Source organism: Strix uralensis, chromosome 2 (genome assembly GCF_047716275.1).
Source record: "Strix uralensis isolate ZFMK-TIS-50842 chromosome 2, bStrUra1, whole genome shotgun sequence".
In the NCBI taxonomy this organism is placed as follows: Eukaryota; Metazoa; Chordata; class Aves; order Strigiformes; family Strigidae; genus Strix; species Strix uralensis.
Window position 1 is genome coordinate 52,394,367 of NC_133973.1, and position 20,143 is coordinate 52,414,509.

The 20,143-nt window shown below is 39.4% G+C and overlaps 1 protein-coding gene across 4 annotated transcripts in view; it reads right to left on the minus strand.

The window, feature by feature from the left end:
• The window catches only part of REPS2 (RALBP1 associated Eps domain containing 2), a 104,387-nt gene that overhangs the window by 28,249 nt on the left and 55,995 nt on the right, over positions 1–20,143 (minus strand). For 3 of the 4 annotated variants that reach the window (XM_074858712.1, XM_074858710.1, XM_074858713.1), the window contains exons 10-13: positions 19,109–19,178; positions 16,602–16,667; positions 12,246–12,288; positions 9,528–9,664 (exon numbers count right to left, since the gene is read on the minus strand). In XM_074858712.1, coding sequence (XP_074714813.1) covers positions 9,528–9,664; positions 12,246–12,288; positions 16,602–16,667; positions 19,109–19,178 — 316 coding nt within the window. The remainder of the gene's footprint in view (positions 1–9,527; positions 9,665–12,245; positions 12,289–16,601; positions 16,668–19,108; positions 19,179–20,143) is intronic. The other variant, XM_074858711.1, reaches the window with a different exon arrangement.

Here is a 20,143-nt window from a genome sequence, read left to right on the forward strand (position 1 = left end):
GGTTCTTGCTTCTGTTCTGCTTCCCCACCACCACCACCACAACCACCCCTTCTGCAACTGGGTGGTGACCATCCAGGGACTTAAATTGGGAAAAAAAATGATAGGGTACCTCTGTAGTCTGGATGACGTGTCTGGTATTTTTCAAGCAGGTGTTACAGCACTGTTCGACCAAGGGAAAGGCTGGTTGCATGGCAGGTTTACATCAGTTTAAGCTTCTTCATAGTGCTTAGGCCCCAGATCAAGTTTAACAAAAGACCAACCAAATAATTTTATCAGGAAGCAAAGATCTGCAACACTGAAAACAGTTCAAAAAAAGGTAACCCAACAGAACGAGTTGTTCTTCAGTTCCTCAAACTACCTAAGGCTTCAGTTCCTTAAGTAGTTTGGGAAGCCAACATTTTCACCCTTCCACTCTGATGCAATTTTGGAGAGTTTTTGATATACTTTTCCTGCTTCTGTTGCCTAAGGCAGACCGCAGAAATGTTCTGTGTCTAAGCTGGTTTCTGTTTACCTCTGTCTTACAAAACTTCGCTTGTTCTTCACTGAAATTGGCACTTGGATATCCCATAATACTAATACCATTCTCTGCACTCCTTCAATTATTTACATTCCTGACAACAGCATTAGTAAGGTGATTGTGAAATAACTGTTTTTCAAGAGATCCGATTTATTAATTCTCACTACTATGTCTGCAAAAAGTTGCAAGAAAAATAAATTTAAAGCTGTAGCCAGGAGTGTAAATTTAATGAAGCATTCTAGTAAGGTGGTTGTGAAGTATATATTTATCCAGGGATCCATTTCAATAATTCTTACTAATGTCTCCTCAGAAGGTAATAGCAATGCAAAAAAAGATTTTAGATTCCTGATATTAATTTTATTATCAGGTTTTAGAAAGACAGTAGAAAGCATCACCAGCACTATAACCTCTCTTCTCACAGTTAGTTTTGGGAACCTGCTCAGCAGTAAAGCTTCATGCATCGCAGTGAATGATACACACACCTGATGTCACAGACCAACTCTTGTTACAGGTGTTTCATGTGCTAATCATACAGAACATCATTTGTACCCCAACTGCACGGAAACTTATCCAAGTACTTTCCAAGTAATTAGAAAGAGATATAGTCAGACCTTAAGCAGTTAACACCTCTGCACTATGAACTCACAGGTGTGACTTCATTTAGGACACTGCTGTGCTTACATATTTGATGGGTCACTTTCAAACCAAACAAGACACCATTAAAGGTGTTTTTAGGATGTCTTTTTTAATGCCCTATCCATGAAATTCAGCATGTTTTAAGTAAAATCTGTAAAACAGATGTTTTTTTTCTTAACACACCTATTTTCTGTTTTGAATCATATACCCACAACATCTGTATTTTCAACTTCCTGTCCCTCATTTTCCCTAAACCATTTCATTTTCTAGTTACTGTTTTCTCTACCCCTTCCTTTTCTGTGTGTTTCTATTTGGGGACTGTTTCTCTCTCCTCCCTCCCCCCTTAAACAAAACTATTCATGATTTTATTCCTTCTCACTTCACATTTAGCTTCATTCTCCACCCACAGGGAGGCACAGTCCCTCCACCTACCTCCCAGAGATCCGTGTTGCCAGAGCTTCTCACCCCTGGAGATCCCGGTGGGAGTGCTGGAGGCTCCGGCATTTGCCACCTGTGACCATTTCCAACACGGATCAACTCAGAGCCGGCACACGGGAGCCGGGAAAAGCAGCGGGCTGCCACCTACCACCCCTCCCGTCCCACCTGCGGCTCAAGACACTTCCTGAGGACATCTGCATCTCCAGGGTCTCCCCCACAAGGGAGGCAGCTTGCCCCCCTGTTCCATGTGAGAAATAGAAGATCCTCTCTTGTTTAACCTGTAAAGCTGTTCTACAACGGACCAACATTTTTTCATGGAACAGAGTAACGCACATGGGATCACAAAAATAGATCAGTGGGGCTGGCAGGGCACATCAAGAACATTTCAACCTTCACACTTTTCAGTAGAAATGACTTTTTGGATTAAAATTTCATTTTTAACAAATGCAACAAAATGAAAACAAATTGTAAACCATTCCTCAACCCCAGAAGGACAAGAGCTAAGATTAGAAAAATGGGAAAAAACGATTTAAAAGAAGTTCCATTTACACAAACGGTCAAGAAACAGTTACACTTGAAAGGCTAGTAAGATTTACCCCAGTTTGCACACAAGTACTCTCTGGACTCAGCCCTTAGAGATAGACATAAAAAATTAAAAATCTAAAAACACAGAAATAAATTACCCCATCAGATTCCTACCATGTAATAACCACTCATCCATTTATGTCCTCACTATTTTCTCCAGCCTATTCAACCTTAATTATGTCCTTGTCCAGTTGGGCAAAGGAATAAGTTACATAATTGTAAACACATAAATCCTTAACGTCTGGGAAGCATCTTCCACTCAAATCAGAGGTGAGACATTCATATTTTATTCAGAATAAGCTCAGTTCAGTGATCACATACATTCTGAAGAGGAACAGGACTAGGAGAAAACAGCAGTCCAGTAACTGATCAGGAGCTGAGTCCCAAAAGAAAAAAAGAAAAAAAAAATCTATTTTTCTGCTTCAAAAAAAATGTTTTTGCAACATTTATGTTAAGAAAGCATTTCACAGTATTTTCATTGCAGTGATACAGTGCCAGAGAAAAGTACAGACAGCAGCTCAATTTTGTGTACTCTATGGTTTAACGTGTAAAAGACATTTTAATTTAAATTGCAATTATTGTTACAACCCTTACAACCAAAGATACTAACTTAACTGTGCACTCTTAACGAAGCTGGCAACATTAGAGCTCTTGTATACTGTGCAAACTATATTCAGTAAAATGGCATATTTTGCTGGTGGTATTTGTCATTATCGCTATTCTAAAATAAAGGTCCTTCAGAATTGTCATCTTCTTAATTTAATGTTTTGGTCTGATTAATAAACACAACACAGTAACATGCAAAACAGCATAGTACAACAGCATGAGTAAAGCCCAGCCCTATTACACAAGAAAATAGCTGGATTTTACTAAATCAAGACCAATAGAAGGGCATGAGAAGGGGTCCTGAAAATTAATTGCTTAATTCAATTCACTGTGATCTAAATTCAGCATAGAGAAGGACATTACTATTCTAGGTTCCCCTTGTCACTTCATCTTTGAACCAAAGAGTTAGTTGAGAAAGCTGTATTTATAACACAAACAACATAACCCCCTGCATAATCCCTTAAAAGCTTGCCTTTAGTAACTAAGACTTGCAGACAGCTAACCTCAACAGATACAGGTATTACCTAGCAAATACAATTAGAATCAGAATCGTTTAGGTTGTAAAAGACCTTTAAGATCATAGAGTCCAACCGTTAACCCAGTAGTGCCAAGTCCACCACTAAACCATGTCCCTAAGTGCCACATCTATACATCTTTTAAATACCTCCAGGGATGGTGACTCAACCACTTCCCTAGGAAGCCTGTTCCAATCCTTAACAACCTTTCGGTATTTTTCCTAATATCCAATCTAAACCTCCCCTGGAGCAACTTGAGGCTGTTTCCTCTTGTCCTATCGCTTGTTATTTGGGAGAAGGGACTGACACCCACCTTGCTACAACCTCCTTTCAGGTAGATGTAGAGGGCGATAAGGTCTCCCCTCAGCCTCCTTTTCTCCAGACTAAACAATCCCAGTTCCCTCAGCTGCTCCTCACAGGACTTGTGCTCTAGACCCTTCACCAGCTTTGTTGCCCTTCTTTGGACACGCTTCAGCACCTCAATGTCTTTCTTGTAGTGAGGGGCCTAAAACTGAACACAGTACTCAAGGTGTGGCCTCACCAGTGCTGAGTACAGGGTGACAATCACTTCCCTAGGCCAGCTGGCCACGCTATTTCTGATACAAGCCAGAATACCATTGGCCTTCTTGGCCACCTGGGCACACTGCTGGCTCTCATTCAGCCAGATGTTGACCAACACCCCCAGGTCCTTTTCTGCCAGGCAGCTTTCCAGCCACTCTTCCCCAAGCCTGTAGCGTTGCACGTGGTTGTTGTGACCCAATTAAGCATAAAATTATTAATTAAGCATAAAGAATACAGAAGATAATGCAGTAATCACACTTATCTAGGTTACATTTGGCAGGTTTTTTAGTACCTAGGCCCATGTACCCAAAAGGGAAAGTCACCTGCATTTGGCTCACTAAACTAAAAATATGATGCAGCTGAAAACATTGCTGAAAACAGCTGTAAACAGTATTAGGGTAACTTTTTGGATGTTTGTATCAAAATGTGTATGACAACAGAGCAATGATCATTTTAATTCTCCAAATCCTCTTTCCTACACAATTACAGAACTGTTTTATTTGATAAGTGGACTGAAAACATTCAGAAATACATAAAATTTGGCTGCGGTTGGGCAAATAAAAAAAACCCAAAGACATCTCAACACACACCTACTATTCAGAAATCTCCACACTTGGCAAATAAAACCCACCAAACCTGTACATTCAAGGAAAGGTTGTGCTAACTGAATGGAGTAATGAATGTTTGATGGAGTAAAGGAAGTAATGAAGAGTCTTCTTCAAAGGTATGAAAAAGAGGGCAAGATGTGTTGCTGAACACCAGTCTTCCTCTAGCACTAAAGAAAATGAAAGTGTGCAGAAAGAAGTTTGTACTGACTGAGTCTTATGAAGTACTACTTTAAACTGCGGGGGAAACATGTATATGAAGGATTGCAGAAGAGATGTGGGGACACATTTACATCACTTACAGGAATGCTGATGCACACCAATGTATCTGTTCCCTTGTTCCTTTTCTGTGAACACTACATTTAGAGCAGAGGGGACGTTTTCTTGTTTGGCAGCCATCACTAGCCCAGCAGAGATAAGCAGAGGTTACAGATCCGACTGTAGTTAGGAAAATATCATCCTTAATAGAAAACACTGCACTTATCCTAAAATGCTAGTTGTGTTTCCCCCTTACAAAGTGTGGTACTTAGCACCTCACATTTTAAAAGGGAGAAAAAACCAAAAATACTAGCCCCACAGTGCTGGCAGAAACCAGCACCCCCAAAGGAGCAAATCTAGGTTACAGTGAGCACTTGCTTACAAGACAAGGTAAGAAATGGTGCCTGCATTCCACACGTTCTTCACTGCAGGGACAGCCACAGCAGGAGGCGAGATTCAAAAGCAAATGAGTGCTGAAAACCTTCAGTGGAAGATTCATTTGCAAATAGTTATATATGGCTGTTTTGATGAATTACAGAGATACTCAATCTGCTTCCATATCAACATGAAACTACACAGTTTATGACCATTTTCTGGTTTATCAAAGCAAATTCTCTTTTTCAAACAAGTATCCTTTGTTCAACAGAACTGTTAATTAAGAGAAGTTACGCAATTCAGAAACTAAATTGGAAATAAAATGTATTTCAGAGGCATCTGTATCAGTCTAACAAGACCCAGACTGCTGTCACTGCCTGTAACTGCGTATAAGTAAATTCTTTAGTAGCTGTCATGGGCAGAAAACGTAACCAAGAAAAATGCCAAAAGAACAACGGATGCATTTTTGGGTTTTAATAATAAAGCCGAGACTTGCCCCAGTCCCAGAGTTACCCCAAGGCAGACCCTAGCTTACTGCTGCTGTTGAGGGTAAAAGGTGGCTGGGGGCCTTGCTGGAGGACAGCTGGACTCTGAGCTGCAGCAATTTTGGCCCCCTCAGTACCTGCTCCCTCACCCAGATCACAGGACAGTCGGAAGGGAGCACAGGGAGCCCCAGAGTGCAAGTAATTCTGCAAGCAACCTTTATGAACAGTGCAGGAAAGCTTTGCGGGCCACAGGCTCCCCGGTCTTACCCTGGGAGCTCTTGGCTTGTACCTCACTAGACAGTGGGTTAGAGAAGAAATCAAGATGTAAACCAGGTCATGCATGTATTTAAACTGACATTTTTGTTTCTACTAAAAACCTGCTGTTGTCTTTCCAGGAATGCGTAAACCCCAGCCAAGTATTTTCTTAATATGTACGTAGGCCAAATGCCAGAGATTATATTCAACAAAAAGAAATACATTGAGAATCTGGCAACACTGAATTTTTCTCAGATGCTAATGTAAAGGACTACATGATTAAAAAAAAAATAGAAGAGATTTTTGTCTCTTAACAGAAATTCACATATGGACATTTCAGAAGGTGTGGCCTTTCAATAAATTCTCTTGGTTTTTTATGTTTTTCCTGGGTAACACTAGTTACAGCGTCCCACAAGAGTGCGGCTGTGGAGTATCAATGAAGGCGCTTCCTTCAAGTGCAAGTTATGTCCAAATTCAACAACTTGAAAGCACAGTTTCTGTGGCCAGTACATTGCTGGACATCCCAGCCATCATAGATAAATGTTCTCTGTGTATACTTGTCAGGAGAGGGGCATCATAAAGTGGTGGCAAACATGATACAGCAGCAGTAAATAAAAACCAAAAACACCCCCCCAAAAAACAGTGCCTGCAACAAGGATACACCACAGTCTTTGGATGAATTTACCTGAAGAGATTTTTCTTTTTCTGTCCTTTAAAAACAAAATAAACAAAAGAAATACTCCAAACCACTGGTGGCTTTACAATTAAGGAAGTGATACATATAGATCAACATGACCAGTGAGGAACCAAAAATAAAACTGAGCACTCCTTTGCAGATATAGAGGCAGATTATCTACAAAACTCACAAAGTCAGGATTATTTCTGAACAAGAATTAGTAGGACAAAACCTAATGTACCGAAATGGTATTATTCTAATCATGTTGGATACACCCTGAAAGCTATTAAAATGGTCAATTTTAGAGTCTGGTTTTCTGTACTGACACTAGGCAGTATGGTTGTGCTAGAAGGAATGGTCATTCTGGTCCAGCTGTGACAATGAGACTATTTTTGAAAACCTAGGAAGGAAGGAGAGCACAGAGAAAATGTAAAGCAAAAATTCAGTCAAGAGTCCATTAGGACAGAAAGTAATCAACTGATCTGTGGATAGAAACACATCAGGCTGTATTACCTGAATAGCCAAGAAACCTAAATACCACATTACCACCACATCTTTTATATTGTATGTCTGTAACTGTGTCATCTAATGGCAGATGGAAACTATTCTAATTTCATTTTTTATACTGTCAGCAGAAATAATAATACAGCTTGTTATTATACAACTGCACGCAATTCACACAAACATGCACATGCTCTTTTTGGTGAGGCTCTTCAGCTTAAGGTGTCAGTGCTCAATCCCTCTGTCTTCCTACAAAACATTTTTTTAGAAAGTGCAAAGTGCATCTCAGTAAAGAGTTTGGCTCTGAAATAATGACCACTCCCTGAGGAAGAACTGTCTCTAGATGAAAGAGGTTTCTTCAAATAATGAGATCGGAGTTTCTACTGAGAAGCAAGATCGGTAAGGGAAAGGATTAAAAAAAAAAAAAAGGTCAAAAAAGTGAGGTGATCAAAACAAGAGAAGTGGAAGAAAAGAAAGCAGCTGTATAAAAATCACATTATCAGTAGGATGTTGCAAAAGAACAACTATTCAGGGCTTAATGACAGGGAAGAACCTGGGTATGTTTGTTCATAGAATGAAGAACTGAAAATACCACTTCCAATGCAGACATTTTACTTCAAAGCAGAGCAAGGTAAATGCACCACAGTGCTTGGGCACACTAGGATGGGTTTATTTAATCCCTTCCTCCTGATGATGCAGATTTATTTGAAATGGAACCCTTCTTTGGGCTGGGCTACAAATTGTTTAACAAGTTCTTCCTTGAATTCTTCAAAGCTACAAATTCCTCCTTATTCTTTCCCAATGAGCATTTACATTTTTGACACAAAATAGAACAACTCCATTAGAGGAAGACAACCACCACAGATATTTGGCATTGCCACCAGGGGACATTCAAGAGAGCAAAAAAATGACAGGCCAACACCCTGTAGGTGCAGGAGGAAGCTGAACCTCTAGGAGACCTTCCACAGTTCTGCAATTTGGTATCATGCTATATTTCAGGTTTTGTCAACACAGAACCAATTTTTTTTTCCCCAACTATAAACAGCTGTAAATTTGAACCAAATATGATGAACAGTTTTCGGGAGACCAGAGCACTTACTTTCTTTGCAAGCAATCAACTGCCTACCCTTAGTTAACTGCCCCATTTCCAGAGAGAAAACCCTCCAAAAAGTATTGATAGGATGAGTTATCCTTTCTTGCGCTCACTATAACACTGTCAGTTTGTTAAGTTGCCCAGAAGAAATAGTTATGTTACTTCAAAAGTAATGGTGACTTTCAAAACAATCCATTTCAAAAGCAAGATGTTACTTTTCATTCACAGAATGAAGACTTTGAGAATTTACATTCTCTTTTGATTTATGTTCCAAGAGAAACCTAAATCCAAGTGTTTTTCCTTCCAGCTATACTTTTTATCTGGATTCTGAGAGGATTTGCTGCCTTAGAAAATGTGTACTGGGCTCTGTTTGGGGTTTTATTTTGATGTATAATGAAATCAAAATCGGAGGCAACAGATCCCTGAACAGGAACCACAAAGATCAGGAATTGCTTCTCTGTGCAAGGCAGAAAAAAAAGAAGTTTATTCCTATTGAGTTTCAGGGTTCAGCACATATAGCAGGACTCTCAAATTCTGTCTGGTGTTTGCACCAATAAAAGTCCCATACAGCAAAAGATGAAACTCGTTCTTTTCTACTCCAACCACCACATTAGAGAGCCTAGTTAAAATATTCCTTGACACAGTCAAACCTTGGCTTTCTTCTGAAGCATAAACATGACCATGTTTAACCTAGTCCTTGAATCAGATGATTGGTGTGCACTGCAGAAAGCTCTGGTCTGGTTCGAGAACACTGCTAAAACACAGCGATCCTGGGTGACTGCTGCCCTGAACAAACAGCTCCTCCTTCCACCATTCACTGTGCAAGGCAAAAGGACCATTCAAACACCAACGCAGTGGAAAGCGGTTTTCTTTCAGTTCACTCCAGCTACTATTCTACACTTTCTTTCTCTCCCCTCAACATGCAATCCTGTCAAAAGAAATCAGCCCTTCTTTCTACTCAAAGAATGGTTTCCGATTGCCCCCACGCATATGGAAGATTTCAACATCAAAAATGTTTGCACACAAGAGATTTCATTTTCTCCCAGTTTAAACATTAAGGGTTTTCTTCCTGCTTCTGAACTACAAAAAAATAAGTAGTAATAAAAATCAAATATATTGTAGTTACTGATGAGAATTGTGTAAACAGCCAGACTAGTTATGAACAGTCAGTGATGACAGACTACCGTATGTTAAGCTTCCCATTATTGTACCAGAAAGCATTATAATCACCTTAATTACAGAAACAGTGATTTTTTCCCCTCAGTGGCAATGTAATGCAAGAAAGTGCAACTTCTGTTCTGCAGTGTATTACTGTCTATAGCAAAAGTGAGCACATGTGCATATTGTCAGCATTTGTGCAAACAGATCAAGTTGCCAAGTATGCAGATAACCTCAAAAGAAGGAAAGAAAGTAAACTTTACCTTGTGTGTTTTGTTGAAATATTTTGTTCAGATCCAAAGAAGAAGCTCTGGAATGTGACTTCTGTGGCCTTGGAGGTGGCGTAGGGGGCTCTTCTCCCTTTTTCATGGCATCTTCTATTGATGTGCTAGAATAAGACCTAATGAAAAACAGGGGAGAAAAAAAAAGCAGAAAATATAAATATTTTATTTCAGAAATACATTTTAAGCAACCACAATGAATAGTACCTAAAACCACACTGTCCGGAACTCAGGTTCATGGTGGAAATTCCTTGCCCTAACGACTGAAAGTTCCCCCTTAGAACAAGGCAGATTTATTTGGCAACTGAGGGACCTAAGCATCCGGACAAAGGAACAAGTCATGCTTACAGGGCTAGTATTTTTTAAGGCCCTTTATATCGCAGCTTCAGGCCTTCTTAGGTAACTTTAACCATCAACAGGATAATTCTAGCAACTATTTTGAATAAACCTCAGTAAAATTCTCCACCCGCCCCTTACAGTTTCTGTTGCCTTTCCCAACTGTGCAGGTAGCGTTTATACAGGTATAGCTTCAATCTACCTCTTGCAAGTATACATTTTGTAATTTATAATATTCTAACTATTAAATTTTTCATAGCAAACATTCACCAAATTCCACAAATTCCAGAAAAAAGAAATGGCTCCAAAGTGACCAAAACTGGTCAAAATACATGGCTCAGTACATCTTTCCAGGCCCTTCCACATCACATTAAGCCCAATGCAGTGCATTCACTAAGAATTTTGATTTTGCTAAATAGTGTCCAATATTTTTCAGCTGTTGTAGCTACAGTTTTTCTGCAAGACCGAGAGCTTTGCTCAAAATGAGCATTGACAACGTGAGATGTTACACTTACTGTTACACATTATGCATGACAGGCAAGACCAAAACCACATTCGAGTAGAACAGAAATAACTCCCACTAATGGGAAACGGATAATTTTTTTGCCAAACAGGCTGTTGTTAGAAAACAGCTCTGTAGTGGGACAGACATTTGGCAATGCTGATCCTATGTTTTTGATGTAAACTTTAATAAATACAGGAGCAAAAGCTTTAATTTCTTTAAAGTGTACATGTGGCACAAAAACCTGTGCTAATGATGAATTTTTTGTCTTGGTGAAGTTTTGAATTCCATAGCCTTATCATACCAGACTTAACCCAACCTCTCTGAAATAAATGGGAAAGCTTTGAATCAGGATTTATGCTTTTACTTTCCATATTATGTGGCATACATTTTACTTGCATTAAAATTGTACAACCTAACAGTTTGAGATTTTTAACTTTTTTTTTAAAGATCAAGTAAGGTAGCAGCTGCCAGGCAAAAATATGCCAGCTCCAGCAATGCCAACACAGAGCCCCGTGACAATGAATCGTGGTTTGCAGCAGGCAGACCTGGCACCTAAACATCAGTTAAGAGTCAGCAGCTAAGAATCTGCACAGCTTAGGCTAGAAAGCCAGGCTCCAGAGCTGAGAGCTGTAGCAGGCTTGAATTGTAGCTTCTGGTGGTCAAGCACACCTGAAGACAAAGACCCTTGAGTTTATAGAGCCCTCCAGGACAAGCACAGCTGAACGTCTGAGTTCAAGGATGTATACAGGAATCCTTAGTCTGAACTTCTGCATTGAAGTAGTGACATATAGTCAGATGTGAGACAGTTGTATGTGACACAGTAGTCACATTCAAATGACTTTTTTCAAACTTTTTTAAGCATTTTCTATTTTATGCGTTTTTGCATAAAATACTTCTCACATGTTTTTTCCATATTTGCAATTTATGATTCAGCAACACAACAAGAAAATTTAAAACAGTATGAAAACTAAAAAGCTTGGCTAGCAGCAGAAAAATAGCACACAAGGTGGTTCAGCCCTCCTGGATGTAGGTCCTCAGAACAGAGGATTTCAGTATTCATTCATCATGCTTATAGCTGATCCTCTCTTATTAGCAGGCTTTGACAAGCTTTTAAGGAGGGAGCTCCTGATTATATTCTCATTACCTAAGCAAAAAAAAAAAAAAAAAAGAAGCTCTCTAACTAGCACCAAAAAATAAAAGAGTGAAGGTGAGTGCACGATATGGCTATACACCAGAATGGTGGACAGCCAAACCAAATGTAATTCATTTATACGCAATATTTTCTGGCACAGGTTTCCCTTTTCTTTCGAACATCCAAATTCAGCAGGTGTCATTTCTAGCGCACAATAGTGTGAGTCCGTAAGTCCTCTCATCATGCACCAACTAGTCATAGTAAAGTACACACACACCACCGAAAGGATTCACTCACCCATATCCGAGAGCTGAGCTACCACTGCTGTTTCTGTGGGAGTATGCAGTGTCTCCCTCCATATGCAACCACTGTGTGCAGGTTTCAACAGCACAACATTGCTGAGAAGGTTCCCCACAATGGGGTGGTCCCCACTGTCCCACCACGATGCCCCTGGGGCTCAGCTGGAGGCATCTACCACCCTGACAAGGCAGAGGGGCTGGGCAGACAGTCAAAAGCCCTAGTGCCTTATGACCAGAGATCACAGGGCCCTAGGGCAGTACTTATGTAGGGTCTATAACTTACAGATCCCTCCTGGTAAATCTGATCTGAGCTGTACTTCCAGCACACCACCAATTAAAAAAAAATTTTAAATGCAACACCAGTTCTTACGCCTTGTATCTAACACCAGAGGAACGTATGTCTTCTGAAATAGAAATGAAAGCAGTACCTGGATCGTGGTCTGGCTTTAAGTGCATTAGATTCCTGAGCAGCTGGAACAGAAAAGAAAAAGGAACCACTAAACCATCATATTTTAAATAAACGCCTTTAGCTGCAGAATCAGTGTTCATTAAAAATGTGAGTGTTGCAAATGCGGATGTAAGAGCATGCTAATCTCACATGAGCAACAGGGATTGATTTTCGCTTCTCCTTCCCCTTTGTTTTCGTAGCATGTGAATGTCCTAAGAATTCAAAAGTCCACATGTAGTCAGCGCTTCACCTTTTAATTTGGTTATCAGAACACCAGAAGAGCATCTGATAGCTCTGACCTGTACTCCTGTATGTAACTGTGACAAAGCAACATAAGGAATAGCATAAACTTTCCACAGAAAACACCTTATTCCTAGTCCAGATATCTATTAGTTGTCCTGCTTCCCAAGGTACAAAGGTTTATGCCCTTCCTAAATACTTTAACTAATTAGTATAAACGTACATCTTACCACCCACAAAAAAAATTTGACACATCAGGTTGAAACTACTTTGACATTGGGAAGGAATGATATTTGAAGGTAGAAAGCTTTACAGGCTAGGTGTTTATCAAACACATTTCTATCAATGTAAAAATCTGTTTCTTTTATTTGGATGAATGCCAAATATCCTGCCACATGCAGGTTGTGTGATAGGCAAACAACAGTGCTGACTTATCTTCTCTGGGTAATTCCTCAAGGCTGTTCTTGGTTTACATAGCCTTTCTGTGATTTTTCTGTTATTCTCCTTACTAGCATTATATAACTTTGAGAAAACATATCTCTGTGATTGCTTTCAAATTCTGCCCACTGAGACATCCTCAAGGTATTACAGCAGCATCAGTGATCCCAATGCACATAAAAAGTGAATCCTTGTACTTTCCCCATTATTCTGCTAATCAAGGTACAACACTTAAGAGAAGCAAGTAGGTTGAGGAAAAAAAAAAAAAAAAAAATCTGTTTCTAGCTTCCTTCAGATATAGGCCTACTTCCAAGTCAGACATTTATCTATCACCAGCTACTATACAGCACTACCTGAGAATACAACAGATCCTCTAAAACCTGGAGCTGGAGCTACCTGTGGGAACAGCTGGCAAATACTGAATTTTTAATGGCTTGCATTGTAGTACTGCATAGACCCTCCATAGGAGGCTTTAGGCTCACAGAAGACAAGTAGCAGCACATGGCACACATATAGCCATACACTATTTCTTCATAAAAGAAACTGCTTTTAGGGTCATGCATTGTTAGATGGTGCTTTGGATGGAATAAACCCAAATGCACCTGGCAATAACACAAACAAGCACTTATAAACCAAGTTCTAGTAGATTACTGTCACCACCAAACTGGCTCACAGTCATTCCAGATTTCTGTGCAACAAACTCTTCCTAACAACTAAAGGAGGGAGAGAGAATTATTATTAAAAATATGCAGTGGTGATAATCCTCCTCTCTGTGTCAAACTCCCAGAGAATACAACTTCAGACAATGCTTCCCTACAGCCATATGACCCAATTCTTCCAATGCTGAAATTGCTGATTATTAAATTACATGCACAATAATTAAATACATGCCACTTAGAAATAGGAAGTATAAATCCTTTCTAAGCTAAGCCATGCTTAAGGACCTTTAAATTTCCTTTCCTTTATGGAGACTGCAATTCTATTCATACTTCTTTTAGACAGCCTTTCATCTAAAAACCTGCAGGTAAAACTGACATTAAAACTCTCCAAGGACATCTTGTTGAGGTAAACAGGAAAGCAGACAACGAAGAGAGAATCCGGAAATGACTACTAATAAAAATTGATAGCAATAGAATACTACTGCCAAGGATTTTCTTTTAAGCTTTTGAAAAATCAGGAAATTCAAGGCTACAGTTAGACAACACCCAGACTTAGCTTTATCTTTCAAAAGAGGTAATACAATATCAATAAAAATATTACAAAGCAGGTACTTCATTATTAGGACATACAATTGTGGCAAGATTTCCATAAAACATGCAGTTATTTTGGTATGCTCAGACTGCACATACTTTGTGTTTAAGGTTCAGGTTTATACACGTACATCACATAATAATTCGAGATAATACAAAACTATTTACCCAGTTCATGAGTTTTCCATATTTCTATCATTATGGATATGTCAGGCTAACTTACATGAAACTGATAAAAAGGTAAAGCTGTTGAGTAAATGAATTACATTTATTATCTAAAAGTTTGTGCAATTCCTGAAGTAGTAAAGCCTGATGAACTGAATAGCTTGGTCTGCACTAAAGTCACATACAATCACAAACTCTTATTTATTCATTCACAGGAGAGTGTGAAGGTTCCTGTTTTGTGTGTTTAACTGTTCCCATGCCCCACTTCCAATACAGCTTAATTTTAACATTCCAAAGAATGTTGATTCAGTAACTTTTGGCTGTAGCCTAATACCTTATACTCAACTAGTGCCTCCTTGCTTTACAGGCTGAAGATTAGGTGGAAAATTGTACCATAAAAGGTGCAAGTATGCCACATGGCTAAAAAAAAATACAAAGAATTCCCCACTAGTCTAAATGACCCCCACTGACTCATCTCTTAATGGTGGCCTAGGCAGAAATGTACAGTCTAAACGCTCGCAAATTTGGCACTCAATCCTTTAAAAGTCTAAGGCAAACAATGATCTTGCACTTAAGAGCCTAAATAAACTGCCCAAATATTCAGAGATGCTGAGCATATAAAGTTTTTACTGATTTCAAATTTCTAGTCCTTCTGATGGCAAAGAAAACTTTCCTGTAATGAAGCACAGCAGTATCATCTTTCCTGAATTTACATAAACAGCCAAATGAAAAATCAAAGAAGGATGTAAAATTCCTCCCACTTCATCCCAACTGAGTTTTCATCTTGAAGGTTAATGATTACAATGACCTTTCAGAATGGTGACCAATTCTGAAATAACCACTCAATTACTGTGCTGTATCTAGCCCACTGGAAGATAAACATTTTTACTTCTAACATCAATCGTACCATGCAAACTGAGAATGTGCTTGCTCAACCCTCAATGTGCAGGACAGCAAGGGTGAAACCCCTACAGTGACAAGAGTCACGACGATGGGGTGAAACTCTGCCACTGCCTCCCTTGGTATACAAACACAGCACCGCTGCTGGAGGAGCACAGCAGTATCGGGAAGACGTCCTTGACTAGGAGACAAAGGACATAGGGAAAAGAGGTCAGCGGCAAAGGAGATGTGCAGGTTACAACAGATTTTTTTTCCTAAGAGTACTGAAGACGGAATTGCTGAACTGAAAGTCTTGCAATCACCCTCCTCTCCCCCTGAGAGGGAACTGTAAGAGTGTGTGTGTGTGAAGGAGAAGCAGCAATCATTTGAGAATAGGAGCTGAAGATAGGAAATCTGGCAGCTGCCAAGTGTTTGGGAAGAAGCCAGGAAAAAAAGAGTTGGGAAATGAGGCATGCAGCTGTTGAGCAGCCTTGAATAAATTGAGCTATAAGACAGAACTGCTGTGACAGACATGTGGGGTCAGTTTTCTTAATCAAGGGTATCTTCACAAGTAAAAACATTTACGCAAAAGGAAAAGAAAGCAAGTCCAGATTTTAGCTTGACTGGGACCAGGGAGGGTTTGCACTCTTGCCACTCTAGGAAACAGATTAACAAAGAGGAAGGCAAGGGAGGTCTGATGAACTGAAGTGAATGCATGGGAAGTTTCCGGAGCAACTAAGCAATTTTGACATATGCTGTTCCAGAAATAACATTTTCCAGTATGATAGGAACAAAGAGTGTATGTTGGACTTGGAGAGAGAAAAATCAGGGGTGGTTTCAACAAAGAAACGTCCCCTGAATCAAAAGCTTACGTCAGTGCTGTAAGTGCCACAAGGTCTTGTTTCCAAAAGGCTTTCTGCCCTTAAACTCCTTGACAGAAAATATGAAAGCTCAGTTTTTATAAAGAAACAGGCCATTTCCGAATAGTTACTGAATACTTACGCCACACTTGAGAAGAGCTTTTATCAAGAGGTACAATATTCATGCTCTAGCATCTTGCTTGTAGTACAGAAAAACAAAATTCAGACTCCTTATAAAATGCTACATTAAAAACATTTCCCACACATGAAAAATGCACATACACTAACAAGGGAACGAAAGCAAGAAAACCTTTTGCAACTTGAAGTACTAATTAAGATTAATTCTGCAAGTAGTAGTCATTAGGAGGCAAAAGCTGATTTTAGTAGTAATATAGTATGAGAGCAAAAGGATTTTAAAATTAATCAAATTACATTAACTTAGGCTTACTGTGATATAAAAATATCTGATTGAAATTCTAATGGAACACGTCAATTTTTTCTTACCTGTTTTCACAGTCAAGTGCTGAAATTCCTTTGGTATCATTTTGAGAGCAGTGCTTACTTTAAGAGCTTAAAGAAAACAAAACAATGAGAATTATTTTAAGTATGTGCAGGTAAAATCTACAGGTATCTGTAGCTCTGACAAAGGAGCATCTAAACTGGTATTAGTTTAGAACATCTAATAAAGCTAAACATCGTACTCAACAAGAAAACAGAAGTAGCCAAATACCCTCAGAACACCCAAGCACTCAAAAAAGTAACAATTTTTAAGAGCACAAGAGTCAAGAACAGAAAGACCTATGCCCAAATTGCAAATAATCCTGATTTTTAAGAATTTGGGGGTTTTGGCATCTAAATCGACGGACTTCTGTTCCAGAGATGCAGTGCTGTCAGAGAGGTAGCAGCTGGTGACACTTGGCAGAGCCGGGACACACCTCTCCCAAGTTACAAACCAGAAAAGTCAGGGCGTACGAGAGACTGCTTCTGGCAACTGAAACCTCACCAGCCTGCCCCAGGGAATGTCATATAGCACCAACAGAGCCAGGGTTAAAATCTAGGAAATCACAATCTTTGTGCTTATTCCCCTTCCATTGATGCCTACTCATCCTTTCTTAAGGCATTCTTAATGCATTGTTATGTATTTTAATGTACTGAAATAAAAGACCACTTGGAATGAAGTCTCTCATCTTCATCTCCCTTTATCAAACAAAACATGCGGGAAAAGTCTGGTCCTCATGATCTAGTTCTATTTACATTATATTCCACATTTAACTATATTATAACCTGATAGAGTAGAGCTAATTTACTTGTACAGTTTTGAAAATGCAGGAAAATTTGCTTCTGTGGTTCTGAACCACAGGTTCTTGACTTCTGGAGAGATCTCGTCACTCGGGAGAGCAATCTGCTCTTTCATTTGTCAGAATAGCAATAAATGGTAGAACAAGAGGCATTTGTTCTTTGTCTGAAAAGGCAGGAATCCGTGTCATAAACACAACAAATCTTCAGCCCTGAAGGACTGCATGTACTAAAGCAGGTTCCCATCTGACTTAACATGTCAGATACCAAGAGCAAAGTATAAGTTCTTCACCTACACAGGGAAGAAAAAAGTTTCCCCAAGTAAAAAGTAAATCTGCCCTAGACATATGAAAGCAATAGCCTTCAAGGTTCAAGTCCTGCTCTTGTTCATTACAAATTTTACAACAAAACAAACCTTGTCAACAAAAGATTAATTTCTTGGAATATGTTGACTTAACAAAATGTTTTACAAACACCCATCAATTCTGGCAACCTTTCTTTGAACCAGGGACATTGGGAATCTGCCCAACTCAGTCACACATGAGTGTGGAAGATGATTCAGGAATGTGGACTATCTGGTCTCACAGCTCTGATGCAACCTCAGCATGTGGACAGCTGTGAGGTCAAGATGCATAAGGGCTTTTTTATTAACGTATAATCCACAGCTCTGAGAATAAGTGTCCTGGTTCAGCTAGGATAGGGTTAAGTTTCCCCAGCAGTGGGGGGGAAGCTCTGGCTGGGTTATTCATATACCATGCTGACGTCAAGACCTGGCGCTATAGCGCGGAGCACGAGACAGTCGGGTAACAGTTAACACGTGTGTTATGCCATCTCTCTGCTCTCACTGCTGTATTGGTAGATATCTTGCTCTGTTCATTGTTATTACTGTTACTGTTATTGTTATTGTTGTTGTTTGCTGTGTTGCTGTTGCACTGTTGTATTAAACCTCTCCTTATCTCAGCCCCGGGGCTTTGTATTTCACTCCCTTTGTGGGGGAGGGGCAGCGGCCTGGCAGGGACTAAACCACCACAATAAGGCGACAAAATACCCACAACTATTTTGTTTCCATAGTTGAGGGACAGGGACAGCAACAGCAGGCGAGAACCTGAAAGGTGAGGGAACAGGCATATAAAAGGGAAGGACTGTGTGATGATCCAGCACCGATTCTGGAAGTCCTAGTAGGTGCTGAATGGAAAAGATGACCACTTCAACTTCACATGGTTTGCTACTGACGGATTTCAAGTGAAATAAATTAACTGAGTATTTTCAATCCAGCTTGTCCAAAACTTTTGTTTTGCGAGAAAGTACAGGGACTTTTTTTAAAATAGGAATAAAACCTAACTTTTAAGTGTTGCTATTTCCTGCAAAAAGGGAAATCCAGAATTTGGCATAATGTAGTCTTTACTCTTACAAAATTCCTGATAATGACAATTACGACTTTGTTAAAATACAACGTGCAACATTAATTGCCCTAGGACTAGACATATTTTAGAAGGTGCATTTCATATCATTCACATGACAGAACTAACTTTGAAGCAAACACATCCACATTTATTTGTCTTCAACTCAGCTGCTGTCTAAATCTATACCAACACATAGCCAGCTGAGAAATTTAAAATACCATCGCTTCTGTCAGCGAATATATGGAATACTAATAACACACAGAACTTAACTCATGATGTGGGGGTGGGAGGGGAAGTGATTTATTTGAATACCTTGTTTGTCATCTTTCTTTGCATCTTGTAACAGGGCAGAGTTATCAGGTACCTCTTCAGCCGATGCCTTCTTAAAGAAAGAAGATTTATTATACCGATTGGCACAGCACCCACATTTCCACAGTCAAATATTTAAGAATACAGAGCAACACAAATAAAGGTGATATTCTCTCCTGCACCATGATTTGCTTTGTAAAATAAAGAAGCATAGAGGATCTTCAAAAAGACAACTATAACTCTGCTTTTCAAGGCACAGTAGTTCCATACCTGAAATTAGTTTGAGAAGCACTTCACAGTGACTCACAAGGAACTAAGGACTATATGTAAGGATATGCTCACAACAGAGCAACGTCATTCTCTGTTTTCTTTTCTCTTTGGGTGTAACACCTCTGTTAGGGTTTATAAAACTTTCTGCAGCTCCTTCACCAGAGTTACAGTCTCCATCAGAACAGTCTCTCTAGCCAAAACTCAAGCTGTACTACAAAGCCCTGTAGTTCTACACCTAAAGTCTTCTAGCTGAGGTGGATCCTTGGACTACTCTTTTTCTTTCAACATATAGTCATTGAGATGGGAAGAACAAAGTTCTCAGCCTGTCTGCTGAAGGCCCATTCAGGCCTCTGATGAGAAAACAGGGAACTTCTCCCCAGTCTTATTCTTTGACTTTTCTTTATTTCAACAGCAACTTACAATACAGGCATTTGTTGTTCTTGTAAATTCTGCTGCATAGCTCACAAAAAGAAACCAGGAACAAATTCTACTACCATTATCTGTAAGAACAAGGATATACTCTGCAGTCAAAACAACAATAGAGCAAACATCAGAAGCCCCAAGCTTCCCAAAATATTAAGTGATGCTTTCTTTTTCCCAGGGAGCATGAAAGATGTTGGGCCTAAAAATGACCTGAAATCCATTGGGCCTAAAAAAAAAAAAAAAATTAATTCAGAAACATAGATTTTACAGACGTTTAAAAAAACCCTAAAAATCTCAAGTCAGTAATTCAAGAAGGCCAAGTCCAGAGTAAAGGGCTACCACATC